At 47.4% G+C, this 13315-nt stretch overlaps 3 protein-coding genes across 3 annotated transcripts; all 3 read left to right on the forward strand.

The window, feature by feature from the left end:
* The first annotated feature begins 1469 nt into the window (after positions 1 to 1469).
* On the forward strand, positions 1470 to 2344 carry LOC128721144 (uncharacterized). Its single transcript, XM_053814866.1, has 3 exons — positions 1470 to 1530; positions 1605 to 1767; positions 1846 to 2344. The coding sequence occupies exons 1-3, from the start codon at positions 1470 to 1472 to the stop codon at positions 2342 to 2344; spliced, it is 723 nt and encodes a 240-aa protein (XP_053670841.1).
* Positions 2345 to 3178: 834 nt separating this feature from the next.
* Positions 3179 to 4110, forward strand: LOC128721913 (uncharacterized). Its single transcript, XM_053815716.1, has 3 exons — positions 3179 to 3432; positions 3499 to 3799; positions 3895 to 4110. The coding sequence occupies exons 1-3, from the start codon at positions 3179 to 3181 to the stop codon at positions 4108 to 4110; spliced, it is 771 nt and encodes a 256-aa protein (XP_053671691.1).
* A 1463-nt stretch (positions 4111 to 5573) lies between these two features.
* On the forward strand, positions 5574 to 6789 carry LOC128730668 (uncharacterized). The gene is made up of 3 exons (XM_053823743.1): positions 5574 to 5922; positions 6007 to 6212; positions 6286 to 6789. The coding sequence occupies exons 1-3, from the start codon at positions 5669 to 5671 to the stop codon at positions 6606 to 6608; spliced, it is 783 nt and encodes a 260-aa protein (XP_053679718.1). The 5' UTR covers positions 5574 to 5668; the 3' UTR covers positions 6609 to 6789.
* Positions 6790 to 13315: the final 6526 nt, after the last annotated feature.

The raw sequence follows: 13315 nt of genomic DNA on the forward strand, positions 1-13315 counted from the left end.
GTGTTCGTGTTTCAATTTACTCGCAAATGTGGAGCTGAATCTGTTCGCAGAAGCGAACTAGAGTCGAGCTCGTGGATGTCTCTTCCAGTGCTCAAAGCTGGAAGCTGTTAGGGTATTATTTCGAAGAGTGAACTTAGGCATGCTTCTACCGGAGTGCCTGGTACCGGTGTACTACTAGAGTAAGGGCAAGCATTACTCTAAGTTTATGAAAATCGCCTCACAATGCGGTTAAAACTATATTTACAAATCTAGGAATGAGACGTTAGTATTTTGTCGGAGTACAAGGACACAATCACATGCTGTAGAAAGCAAACCGTCTTTAATGATAACCATACATCTTGGACATTTTCCATGCTTCCAGCTGCATCTGTGTGCGTTGCGGAGGGGAAATTGACGCATGATTTTATTATCACGTTTTGAATTCTTGCTCTCATTCAATACGGTTTTCGTTGCGAGAGCTGACCTATTGCCAGATCTTATGCTGGAGAGAACAAAGCAGTCGCATCTCTCGCTGACATGAGATTTGTCTCCTCTCAGGACGAATGGGTAGTACCAACAAAATTAGAAGAAAAAAAATCAATGACGTCTCCTGGCAGGATTGTAATGACGTCATTCTCATAGCGGGTCAAATTCCGATGTAGATAGTAAAAGTTTCTCTCAACGATAATGGTTCGTTCGAACACAGGGAGCAATGAAGGGGGAAAAAAAACATGAGGCTGCGTGTTACAAATGGAGGCGCCAGAAAGTTGTCCTTGCTGATTTATTGCTTCAAATATTTCGATCCGACGTCATTCGTGCGTGAGAGGCATGCATCTGAATCGGCTGAGTTAGATCGTGCTTTTTTGCCTTATGAGAACAAAACAATCAATGAAATGATGCTGAATTTTGAGATTCCAGTACGCATGATGGCGTTGGGTACCGCCCGTTCTTACCGGTGCTCTGTCTGGCACGGTATCTCCCCAGGTGTGTGCCCTGTGACGGTGATAGTCGACGGAACGAATCGATTGGTCGGTTTACAGGTGCACGAGAAAAAGCTTTATCTGAGGGTACCTTTTAATCGGTCGGCTTATCTGCCCGACTTCCAACCGTGATCCGACAGGCGATCTACATTTCTGTCTTGGGCCACTTTGACCACTAAAGGTGGACGCTGGAAGCAAAGTAAAAAAATGCCCCCAATCGCGATAAGAGATTGGACGGCTACTGATTTTGCGGGGTAGTAACCCTCGATGGTACGATAAATCAATGGGAAGCTATAAATACTCCTAACCTCACCAACGGGGGGGCTCATTTGTTCAACATTCGCAGGGATAAGAAGGTACTTGGAATCGGTTCGCACCAGACTTCTGTCTCGTGTGTGTGTGTGTGTTTCTGTATTTGATTAAACGAGTGCTCAAAAGCTGCATACCATTTTCATTTCCAGTCATCCCAGACATTAGCAGTACACTTGAGAGCTGACAAACTAACGCACCATGCGCACGGGATTCATTGTAGTGGCCTTAATGGCCCTGACGGCAACCACGGGTGTGAAGGGTGAGTGTTTCGGTTAACGCGATTGCCACTATCGATTTCATGTGTGCTGTGTGTTTCGCTCTATTTGCCGCCAGAGGTCGCCGGTCAGAACATCATTCTGGACGCGATCATGCGCCGCATTCTGGAGAACCTGCGCGAAATGATGCGCACCGGAAACCCGGAGACGGGCATGCCCGTGTTGGCCCCATACAACAACCCGGATCTGTTCATCAACGCCAGCTTCGGTGGATTGCTTGAGTACTTGAGTGTGTGATTTTCATGCGTGAGCTTCTAACCTAACGGCGGGTTCCCGATCCATTTCACTCTGCTCTTTAGCTTTGACGCACGTTTCACGCCAATGAACATCATCGGATTGGACACGTTCGTTGGCCGGCTGCAGGTTGATCTTGCGTCGTTGCGATTCCCATTCGAGTTCCGTTTCGATGAACTCAGCGCCCACGGCTTCTACGACGCTAACGGACGACTGTGGGGATTGATTCCGATCTTCGGTATCGGTGATTTCTCCGTGCGTCCGCGCGATATCCTGGCAACCGGATTTGCGACCATCACCGACAATGGTCAGGGTTTCTTGATGCTGTCCGACTTCTCCATCAGCCTGCAGATCGGTTCGCTCGAGAGCAACATCCAGGGCCTACTGCTGGGTGGGGATTTGTCCGATCTCCTGAATGCCGTCATCCAGGACATCGTTCCGTCCGTGCTGCGTAACTTCCCCGAAGGCATGACGAACTTGCTCAATGCGCTGGTTGTTCCCATTGCCAACCGATTCCTAGCAACGCGCACGATGGAGGACCTTATGGGTTTGCTGTTCCCGTGAGAACACGTTGACGTCTCGTTCCCTTGTTTGGTGTAACATTTTAAACAAATAGATCGTCCAAAGCGCAGCCATTCGGTGTTTGAGTTGATACTGTACTCATGATAGGCACTAACGTTATCACACTGTTTATCGCGATTATGCTCGTCGAATTTGTTACTTTGCTTCTTTATTTCCTTTGTCGTGGCGAAAACTTTCGCACCCCCGGGTTTGTTGTTGAGTTCACCAACGAATTATTTGACCACACTCGTCGCTTTGATAAATGTTCCGTGGCGATAAAAATCGTCGGATGCAGCTTTGATAAGATTGGGAAACAACACTAAATCAACAGCTGGGGGGTTTTAATCTGCGAGATAAATTTCACTTAGTGGTTCTACTACATGATTGAATTTAATGATGGATATGTAGTAAAGGAAAACAATGCTTCGTTTACTGGTGGTAGTTGATATTAAAAAGTTTAAAATGATTATTTGAAATCATGAATTCAAGATAAATTCTCTTGAGGCAACATGGAATTTGTATAACTCGCAGGGAATCTAACGATCGAGTTCGAACCACCCTGTGTGTGTATGGAACAAAGGGCACCATTGATGAGAACGAGCCATGGTTTATCGTTAATAATGACCCCCTCGGAAGCCCAATCAGGTGTGTTGTGGGCGATAAGAACGTACGAGATTAAATTTTGGTTTCTTAAAACAAACCGGTGCGACACGGCTGTCAGGTCACCAGTCAACAGCCAACCTTTCGGTAATCTCTACAGTGAACTCTTTTCGTTCCGTTCTGGTTGTACATCAGTGTATTTGTGTTCCGTGCCTCGATTGATTGTGCATTACTGCGATGATGCGATTGTTCGTTCTGACAGCGCTGCTGTCAGTGATGGCCAGCGATGCATCGATCATCCGGCGACAGCCTCAGGAGCAAGAAATCCTCCGGCCTGAACTACGGACAACGCTTGACGAAGCACTCGCTCAGCTGCTAGAGAACATTCGTGAGCTTCTGCGCACAGGTGACCCGGAACGGGGCATCCCCGTTATGGCTCCGCTGCAAACCGACCGGTTGGATGTCGATCTCAGCCTGGGTGGATTGCTAGAGTAGGTTTCGGAATAGTGCGTCTTGCAATTCAACAACGTATAGCGTATCCTTCGCATCTTCCTCAGCTTCACGGCCATTCTTGGCAATCTGTACGTGGATGGGCTCGACCGGTTCCAGGGTACGCTCACGCTGAACGTGATGCTGATGGAATTCCGGTTTGATTTTCTGTTCCCGGACGTGATCGCTCACGGACATTATGACGCGAACGGGCGTCTGTTTGGGCTGATTCCGGTGTTTGGGGTTGGCAACTTCCACGTGGCACCTCGCGATCTTCGCATTCAAGGAACGGCCCAACTGCGCCAGCTACCGTCCGGTTACCTTCACATGAATGAATTGAACGCCAATGTACGGCTTGGTTCGCTACAGGTTGGTTTTAATATCCGTTCTTTTTTGTGCTGGAGTGATAGCGAGTGAGGCATGAAGCATGCTATAACGTTTTATTCTCAACGTACTCTTGACAGAATACAATCGATGGTATGCTGCTGGGAGGTGAGCTTTCGGATTTGCTCAATGCTGTAATTCAGGACATCGTCCCATCGGTGCTGATTAATTTTGCTCCGGAGGTGACAGAAATCATTTCGCGTGTCGGCATACCGATTGCCGATTCCATTCTGAACACGATGACGCTGGACGATTTGTTTGCACTGATTCCTCTGCAGCAGCAGAAGACTGAATGATGGAACATCGTCGTTTAATGTTTATTAACTATTAGGATAACGTCAACACTACTGCAACAAAATGGTGGATGGGTTTTATCTTTCGAATAAGTAAATACATTTTATTGCAATTTTTTCTCACATCTAGTGTAATTTTTTTACTTACAGTTTGGTATAATATTTTTGAGACCGATGATCAAAAGTGAGAATCGAAGATGCATTTACACTGCACTCCTTACATTTTACAGAATGAACGATAGATTAAGCATGTCTGCTTCTTAAAATGTCACTCTTCGTTGCTTTCGTTCCCTTTTACAACAATGCCGTGTCGTATGCAACACGCAAAACACATGAATTTGTACGCAAGCTTGAACACAAACGAAAGCACACAGAAAGCTTCACAACGCTCGTAAGAACGCAGTTAAAAAGCCACAGAACGTCAATACACAGTGCATCTCTTTTATTCCGTTTATCGATTTTGCACGTGTATTTAATGGTTACTTTCACATTTATAAGACCCACTTTTTACGAACTTCACCGAAGTCTGCTTTCACATTCTAGGTTGAAGTTAAGAATGTATAAAGAATGTTGGTTGTATGTCCGCGTCCAGCATCCGTACTGGTTGGTTGTGAATTTTGCCAAACATTTACCGTTACCTCTCCGATATACCTTCCTTGTTGTACCGAGGAGGGGAATCATAAAAAAACTGGCCGACAGTTGTCGATGCATAGCATTCATGTGTAAAAAACACATCTTAAATCACACGTGCTTACCGCGTTTTGGGTCGACAGGGTTTCATTGAAACCGCCCAAAAAGGTCCATCAACCGTGAGCTACACATGACCGATTAGATAAAGCCATGCCGCTATCGACCACAATCGTTTGACATTGAGTTATTAATTTCCCGCGTCTCTGGCAGTCATTTATTGCTCGGCTTCTCAGCATCATGAACCTGCGTTGTATGTTTTGGTTGTCCTCTTCGTTCCACGTAGCGTTTGTTTTTATACTGACCATACCCGCCACATATGGTTTTTGCTTCGTCCGATATCTTACGATCCTTGAAATTAGGTTAAGCAAAGCTATCGGTCAAGTTCGTCAAACCATTCACATGCAGTCAACGTGCTAGTTTTCCCATGATAAGCAGCTCTAGTAGCATTAATGCTTACGGTTTGAAGTGCTCTCCCATGCGCTCCTTGCGGTTCCCAACGAGCAACCGCTTCAGTGAGCTGTTTTGGGGCAGAGTCCTCGAGCAAAGCTCCCGGAATAGTTGGACCAATTGCACGAGATTATCCTAGGAGCTTCCTCAGATAGCAGAGCGTTCTGGTATTACCATTATTCCTTATCGGCGTTGGGCTTCTTCCTCAAGAGTGTGGAATTTCTGTGGATGGGTTTCGCAACCCTCCTCGATGCCAGGCAAGACACCAGATAAAGAGGATGGCAGGTTGATAGAAAACGTGAGAGCAACGAGCGATATTTAAACACTTCTGGCGCAACGAACCAGCAGTGCAGTTGGGGCGATATCAACCAGTTGTTACCGTACTTTTCGAGCGTTCGCCTGGCAGTGTGTTTTCGAGCTCAGGATGAGACAGTTTACTTCAGTGCTTGTGTGCGCTTTTGCGCTGTTGGCTTTCGTGGGGGCCGAAGAGAATGCATCAACTTCCGAAGAGAATGGTGTCGTTCCGACGCGAGACAACTCGCTGAACGAAATGGTGATCGAGTTCCTGGAGAACTTTAAGCAAACGATGGTCTGTGGCAACCCGGCGATGGGCATTCCCGTGTTGGCCCCATTTCATCTCGATCACTTCGAGATCGACGTCGACGAGAAGGGACTCAAGTAAGATTCTGCGCGATCGAGGCAATGCATACGAAAAGATGGTGTCTCGTATGCTGACGCTAATAGAACTTTTCCTTCCGCCAGGTTCAAGGGACAGGTGGATGACGTTAGTATCGATGGGTTGAACGAATTCGAAATCAAAAAGATCGACATTAAGATGCTGAAGCTGCAGATGGACTTTGAATTCTTCTTCGGCTCGATCCGCTCCAAGGGCCATTACAAGGTGAAGGGCAAAACGATGAGCTTGTTCCCGTTCAATCGCTCTGGTCGCTTCCGATTCAATGCGAATGGTAGGTAGTTTTGTGGCTTGGCTGCCCTTATATTTCGCACGCACTACATCCTTTTCTTTTGTGTACATTTAAGGACTCACTCTGAAGGGTAGCGTAAAGGTTGGCCTCAACGGCGATAAGATCGAAATTCGCGAGCTTCTCGTGACTCCGACGATTAAGTCGGTCAAATCCGACATTAAAAACGCATTCTTGGTTCCGTTCAGCAATTTCATCTTCAATCGCATTGTAGAGAGTGTTGTGCCCAACTTGATCAACGACAACCAACCGGCGATCACCGAGTTGATCGAGCAAAGCCTCAAACCGCTAATCAATGGAAAACTGGGTGACTTGTCGCTACAGGACTTGATCGATATGGTGACCAACGGTGGTGGTGAATCTTCACCTGTCACCTGCTAAAGGAGACGGGTTGGTCCGCTCCTTCAAACATTACCGCCGACCTTGGTTTACTTATCTGAATCGTATCGATTATTTTTGTTAGGGGTTTCGAATGTTCCTCGTAAAAAAATCTACCGTGATGAGATAGATAGATGTGATAGCCGTAATAAGACTGCATAGACAATTGATTAAAAAATTGAAATTGAGAATGTTTTGTTTTGTTGTTGCATTGCCATTCACTTATGATTATAACATTCATTTTAATCATTTCTTCAATCAACCCCGCTGCGGGAATGGTTGTTCGTAAATCAGCGTAACGAACCAGATGCCCTTCCTTGCATTCGCCTCGTTTCGGATTATCTACATCGTGTCCTATTGTTTGCGGAAGCCACCGTAAAATCACTGTGCGGAAAATGTTTAGCTCCCAGTGGTAACGGCATAATGTGAACCTATTTTGCTGGCATAAGGCCCCGGCGTACCACAGTGCGCCCAAACAATGCCAGGATCATCCCCTTTGGTTCCGCCTAAATCCTACCCAGCGTAGCTTCCGCACCGACAGTGGGCTTGTTTTTGTGGGCTTTTTCCCTTCTCGCTCATTCGACACTTACGTTTATCGACAACTACCATCGGCAAGCTTGCACACGATATTGCTGTTTTTAAATTCCTAGAAGGACTGGCTTCGGGTGTTGTTTGTATGCGGTGTGATTGAAATGTAAAGTTGATCCTTCAACGATGTCCTTTCATTGTTGCAGGATGAGGGTCACAAATTCATAAAAAAAAAAGGAAACCGCTGCAGCCTCACGCCAATGGCCAATGAGAAGGACATAGGGAAGAGTAACAACAACTGCTTGATTACTCCGAAGCAATAGGGAGGAACACTCATAAAAGGTCCATAAAAGTGCAACGAAGTCAGGGCAAAGCGAAATGCTTGCTAACAGGCGGCACCGGGAAGTTGAAAGGCACTCGAGACCATCCCTGAGCAACGGGAAGGTGCGAAATGGTTTTTAGCACATCTAACATGAGTCAGGACAACTTTTTGTTTTACAATCCTTGGGAGGTGGCGAGGGACGAATTTCATTCCATAGAATACGAGTAACGAAAACGTGCTGACAGAAAGGTTTGGGTGGCCACGTTGTTCCTGATAAGGACCTAGAAATTCGACGCAAGGCTCATTTGTTTTATCTCGAAACAGCGATCGACGTTGGTTCCCGGTCTGTTGTACTCAAATATCCGACAGTTGTGCTGGCATTCGCATGAACTGTGAACAATTGCTAAACATTGAGCTGTATCAAATCACAATTTGCAAAGGTTTTTTTTTCTATCACGAAGTTATTGTGCAAAAAAACAGCAATATGTGGTATAAATAACTACGGATGTTTTTTTTTTTTCAAGAACCACTAGCGGTATGGATTGTTTGTTGGACGGGTATTGCGTAAGATGCTTCTAACTTTTGCTTTGTTTGGTGGCACTGGCGATGGAGTGACGAGAATAACTTGTTTGTTTTACCGTACCGCAAGTTATCAGTGATCGAAAATTATCGCTGCAATGACACACATTGCAGCTTGATTGGTCAAAGCCAATGTTGATTCTCAAGCCATCACGTTTTGCCATTTGCTTTCCGGAATACTCATGAAACGTTCTTGCCTCTCATAGTCATAGTCGTTGTTTGAAATCCCGTAAAACGCGCCATATCTAACGGGGTTGAATGCCGATGTTGTTTGATTTTCTGCAATAAGAGCACAATACTTCTTCCTAGCACTCGTCGATAAAAAAACGTGTTTCACACTGGGTCGGCTAGAATTTCTAAGGACGTAAGGACATGCCTCAAACGGTCGACCCCCGGGGGAAACAAAAGAACACACTCGTTACAATCCATTTGCTGCCTCACAAACCGGAACGAACCGAAACGAGCCAGAAGGTGAGGTGAAACACACAGTGTTGGGATGCGTTTTTGGTCGGTTGCGTTCCGAGAAGGGCCTTTAGCGCCTGTGCAGTTGCAGCTCTGGAGCACGGCATTGCATCCGCACACCGGTGAAAGTCTTTCCATTCGATGCCGGGTGGGAACTGTTGAGCTTCGAAGAGCCACTAGGGTGTGTGGGTTTTGTGTTTGTTTCGTTTCTCTAGAAGTGATCCCGCAGTCTGATAATTGTTTAAAGGAAGCGATCATGTACGGCTAGGAAACCGTTGCTGTGGAGAAGTTCTGGAAAAAAAAGAGCACAACTTCATTAGACGTTCGAGCACAGGGTATGGCTTCAGGGAACGGGCGGCCATCTGCCTGTATGCTTTTGCCGTCCTTCCGGACCTAATCGCATCGCAAGGATCTTCAAAACCGGTTCGGTTACTGGCCACAAGAGCGCGAAGGTTCGGATGTGAATTTCGCGAATTCCTTCCGCACACGGGCATGGTGTTATCATGTCGCTTTGATCTATTTTTCGCTTCACTCTTCAACATGGCCCACCAGAGTTGGCTAGCGTCTAGACGCTTGGAGCATTTTAAAGTAATTTCTTTCCGGTTTTTTCCCCAACGTACACGCGCACCGTTTGAAGGGTCTTGCAAAGCGAAAACACACCCAGTGGAGCCATCGCTATTTTGTGTGGTTCCCAACGCGAGCGAGTTTCCCGGAAATCCCAGACGACGGTGGAATGGCGCCCTCGCGAGGTCCCATATTTGCATTGCGTGCGCAGAGCTGTATCATTCGCCCCGGTCAGTTGGCTCTGTCGCTTTTCGACCAACCTCTCGCCGCACACCGCTTGATCGGTGGCACCGAACTTGACCGCTACCCCGTTTTCTGCTGGTTTGGCGGTTTTGGCCCTTTACATCCCGCCACCCCGGACGGCTTTCTGCATCCGATCCGCGCATGCGCATCGCCGCGTTCCGAGCTCGTGCGAAATGCCGCGCTGAGTGTTTATGTCTTTTCCATGAAATCCGCGCGCCAATCGATGGCGAGGTTTTGCTGCACAAGGAAGGGCCAAGGATGAAAGCGAATGGGACCGACTGGCGGTGCTGGTTCGCGTCTCAAGGGTCGGCGGTTGTTGTTGGCATCTATGTTGCGTTTGCTGCTCCTCCAAGCGAGTTCGAATGCCCGACACCACGCGCACGGTGGTTATTTTTAATTGCGCGTGAAGCAAACATTGCGATACATTTTATGAGTGATGGTTTTATTTGCCCATTTCTCCGAATTCGAGGAATTTTTTGGAAAGGCAAACAAAAATGCCAGACGCACACTTCTTCACAATGTATCACTTTTTGGAGCTACTTTCCTGTATAGCAGCAGCAGCATCCGCAGCACCGTGCGGTACTGGATCGCCCCAAGGTTATCCGATTGGGATGAATATTTCGGCGAACCGCAAACAAACAATCAACCGACCCGCGAGGAAGAGGTCATGTTTACGCTTCCACCCTGGACGTTGCGGTCGTCCCCGGACCCACCCAAGTGTGAGTGCATTTGAAACGCGCGCATCATGATGCAACTCGCGTGGTTCGGACGCTCCCACTGCGCGTTTTATGCTCACGGATCATGCTGCTTTTCTGCCATGCGTTTTGGTTTTCTTCGTTTACCACCCGGCACGCAAACCGCATCGATTCCTAGTATTTTTGTTTACGTTCTCTCGCTGTGCCGGCGAAAGAGCGAACGAGACAGCAGCACTAATGCTTGCTATTCGTTTCATTCTGCTTTTCGCAGCAGCCTGTCACTGAGAGTTGTGTCAGATGCTCTCTCGCGATGAAGCGCGCTTGAAATGTGGAACCGTGTTTGCCTCGCTTCGATTAGGCTGTGTTCTATTTATAGTTCGTTTCTGTTGACGCTAATTCCTGCTTATTTCATAAACCTGTTGGAAATCAATAGTATATATGTGATTATTACACAGTTGAGCTGAATTCTATTGACATTACCTATCAAAATGAAGCCCGGCTCAACATTTTGCACGAGAATTTAAATCAGACATTTTACAAGCACGACTCAACTCCTGATGCAGCACCTGTAAACAGTATGCGGCCTCTCGCGCTCTCACGCTCGCCGATCGCTCTCAACCGTCACCGTTGGAAACGGAACAACAAAATCATGTTATTTATTGTTCTATCTTCGGTGCGTTCGGTTCGTGTCAAACGGATTTCCTCTCATGCGACTTGTTCCTGACGGGTGGTAAAACGCGCGCATCCGGCGAGAGAGAGAGAGACAGAGCTAGGAATTCAATTTGTCCGTGTGGTTTCGTTCGGAAAAGCTTGTCTCCAGGCGCCAGCTGTCACATCCTTCAGCTGCCGACATCCTGGCCATCTTCCCATCCGATCCTTCGCGCAGGCTATCGACGAACTGTGCGTACGTCGAAAAAGGCGCAATTCGGCGAACTAATCAACACGCGAAATCATTGAAGCTTCATTCCGTTGGGTGTTTCGCTGAAGCAGCAGTCGAGTGTTGTGGAAACAGGAAGAGGTAAGTTTTGCGCCCCCGCCGAAAGTCCCGTTTTGTCAGCGCTCCTGCTAGCGGTAAATTTTTTGCCAGTTTGTGCTATTATTTCGTGGTTCGTGGTACGGGACTCAGGATGCCGGTAGTGCTCTGATGCGTGTGATAGCGTGATGAGTTTCAACGGCCACCGATCCGAACGGGGGAATGGATCTTGCCAAGGGCAATGAAACGGTTCGTGTGAAAGAGCGCGCGCGGTGATGGATTTTCCCAATTGTATCAATTCCCCGAATTCCGAGGACTTTGCGTTCGTCAGCCCCGGACGATGCGAGAAATTGTGCGTTCAGGTGTGTGGCATTTCCCAGCGAATTCCGGGAAATCCTGTCCATCGATTTTTTGGAAGAGACGAGATGTACGTTCGGTGCTCGGTGCTCCACCGCATATCGATGGCGATGAGAAAACGGTTCATTGCGTCAAACGAATTTATGAACAATATGTACATGTATATTGGTCCTCACGCCGTACATGATTGTACATGAGCAACGTGGAAATACTATTCGACGAATCCCTAACAATGGCACCCATCATCCGACACCCGTCTACCAGATCCGGCAAAATGCATGCCGCACGACACATCCAATTACACGAACCTCGTTCCAAGAAGCCGTGGTGACCCTTTCGCATCCCGTACCCATAGCTGGCTCTGGACTCCAGGAGTCTCCACAACATCAGCTAGACGATGGCTTCGGGCATGTTAGTGACACAACTTGACACTATGGCTGTTGCGAACCTTCTCCAGGATAGTCTTCAGATGCCATAGAAAGCCTTCGCAGTTAGGCGGCTGCGGTGCTATGATTGTATGATATCAAGGCACAATTGGCGATAGTTACGGGATTAAATTGGCGGTGGCTAAGTGATTAAACATCCATGATAGTTCTAGTTCACAACCCTATCGTTTTAGTTAGCTTGGTTATAATCAAATATTGAAATGATGCAACTACATTAAGACCTGTCATCTGGGGTGTCATCTACGATAATGGTTCATAATCCAAGATGTTGGCTTGGTTGATTTGTTTTCTTCGTCCCCTTGCAACAATCTACACAATGCCCACGATGACTTAGACCTCTCAGTGTCGCGGAGCGGAAACTTACAACCCGGCTGCTGCTCGTTTATTTTATGCGCCCAGTATTAACACGGGAGTTGTGCTCTTTCGCTAACGAAGACACGCTTCGTTCTGAACAATGAAGACACCTAACCTGAGCTGTAGTGGAGTTGGTCTATTAATATCTCCCCCAACGTTACACTGACGCCAGTTCATGTCATCGCCCAATCATTACTGTGCAGTGGCCTGTATTTCGCATCGTTTCTTATCTTCTTTTTTTATTGATAATTATCAAACAATCTAATGAACGAATATTGTTTCCTTTTCTCGTGCTTCAACCCTCCCAGCAAAGGGCAGCAGTTCCCTGTGCGCGGTGAGTTGCAGGTCAACTACTAATTAGAGCGATACGGTGACTAATATCAAGTAGCGAATCTTTTCCTGGAAGAGCGACCGGTAGTGTATGCCTAGCGAAGTGAACCGGACCGCGTCAACGTGGTGTGCTGCTTCTCTCTGCTGTTCCCTATGTTGGCATTGTGTGATATATCCTGCTCGTCAGTGAACGTGAAATTTGCTGAGCATTCGAATGAAAAATTGAACTTGAATAGGGGTTCGATATTGACTCGTAAGTGACGCTAGCGTGTTTAGTTGACGGTTGAGTTGATAACCATTTTACGTGTGTATCCGTCACGCCCTAGTGACCAGAGTGACCGTTTTAAACAATCGGCATTCTGGCATTCCATCTCCACCAGGCACCGTAGAAAGTGGAAGTGCAGGTGAGTGATAACGGAGACGTCGCCACAATTTCAATTAACCACCAGTGTGACAAACTTCCCGTTCTTGGCGTTCGCATCCGGGCGTGTCTTCCCGTTGCTTACTCTCATTTCCCGCGTGGTGATTACCCAACGACGACGCTTCATTCAGGTGAAGCGGATCAAGCGATAATTAGCGCCCGGGACCCGTATGGACGCTTCCTGGAAAACCGAACGCCGTTAGTTGCGTGGTGTCTGTAAGCGTCGCGCGGAGACCGGTAGGTGGCTTTCGGCTAAGAGTGGTGCTAGCACACGGACGCCTCGGAAGAAGGCGAGGAAAATCAATCAGCAACTTCCGGAAACAGGAAGTGATTGGGCAGTGCACCTTAAGCTGGTGGGCGGAAGTAATCGGCAAGGATTAAAGGATAAAACTGTTCGCAACCGTACTCTGGGAGTGCCAAGCAAAGTGATTTAAAG

This window comes from Anopheles nili, chromosome 2 (assembly GCF_943737925.1).
Source record: "Anopheles nili chromosome 2, idAnoNiliSN_F5_01, whole genome shotgun sequence".
Taxonomy (NCBI): Eukaryota; Metazoa; Arthropoda; class Insecta; order Diptera; family Culicidae; genus Anopheles; species Anopheles nili.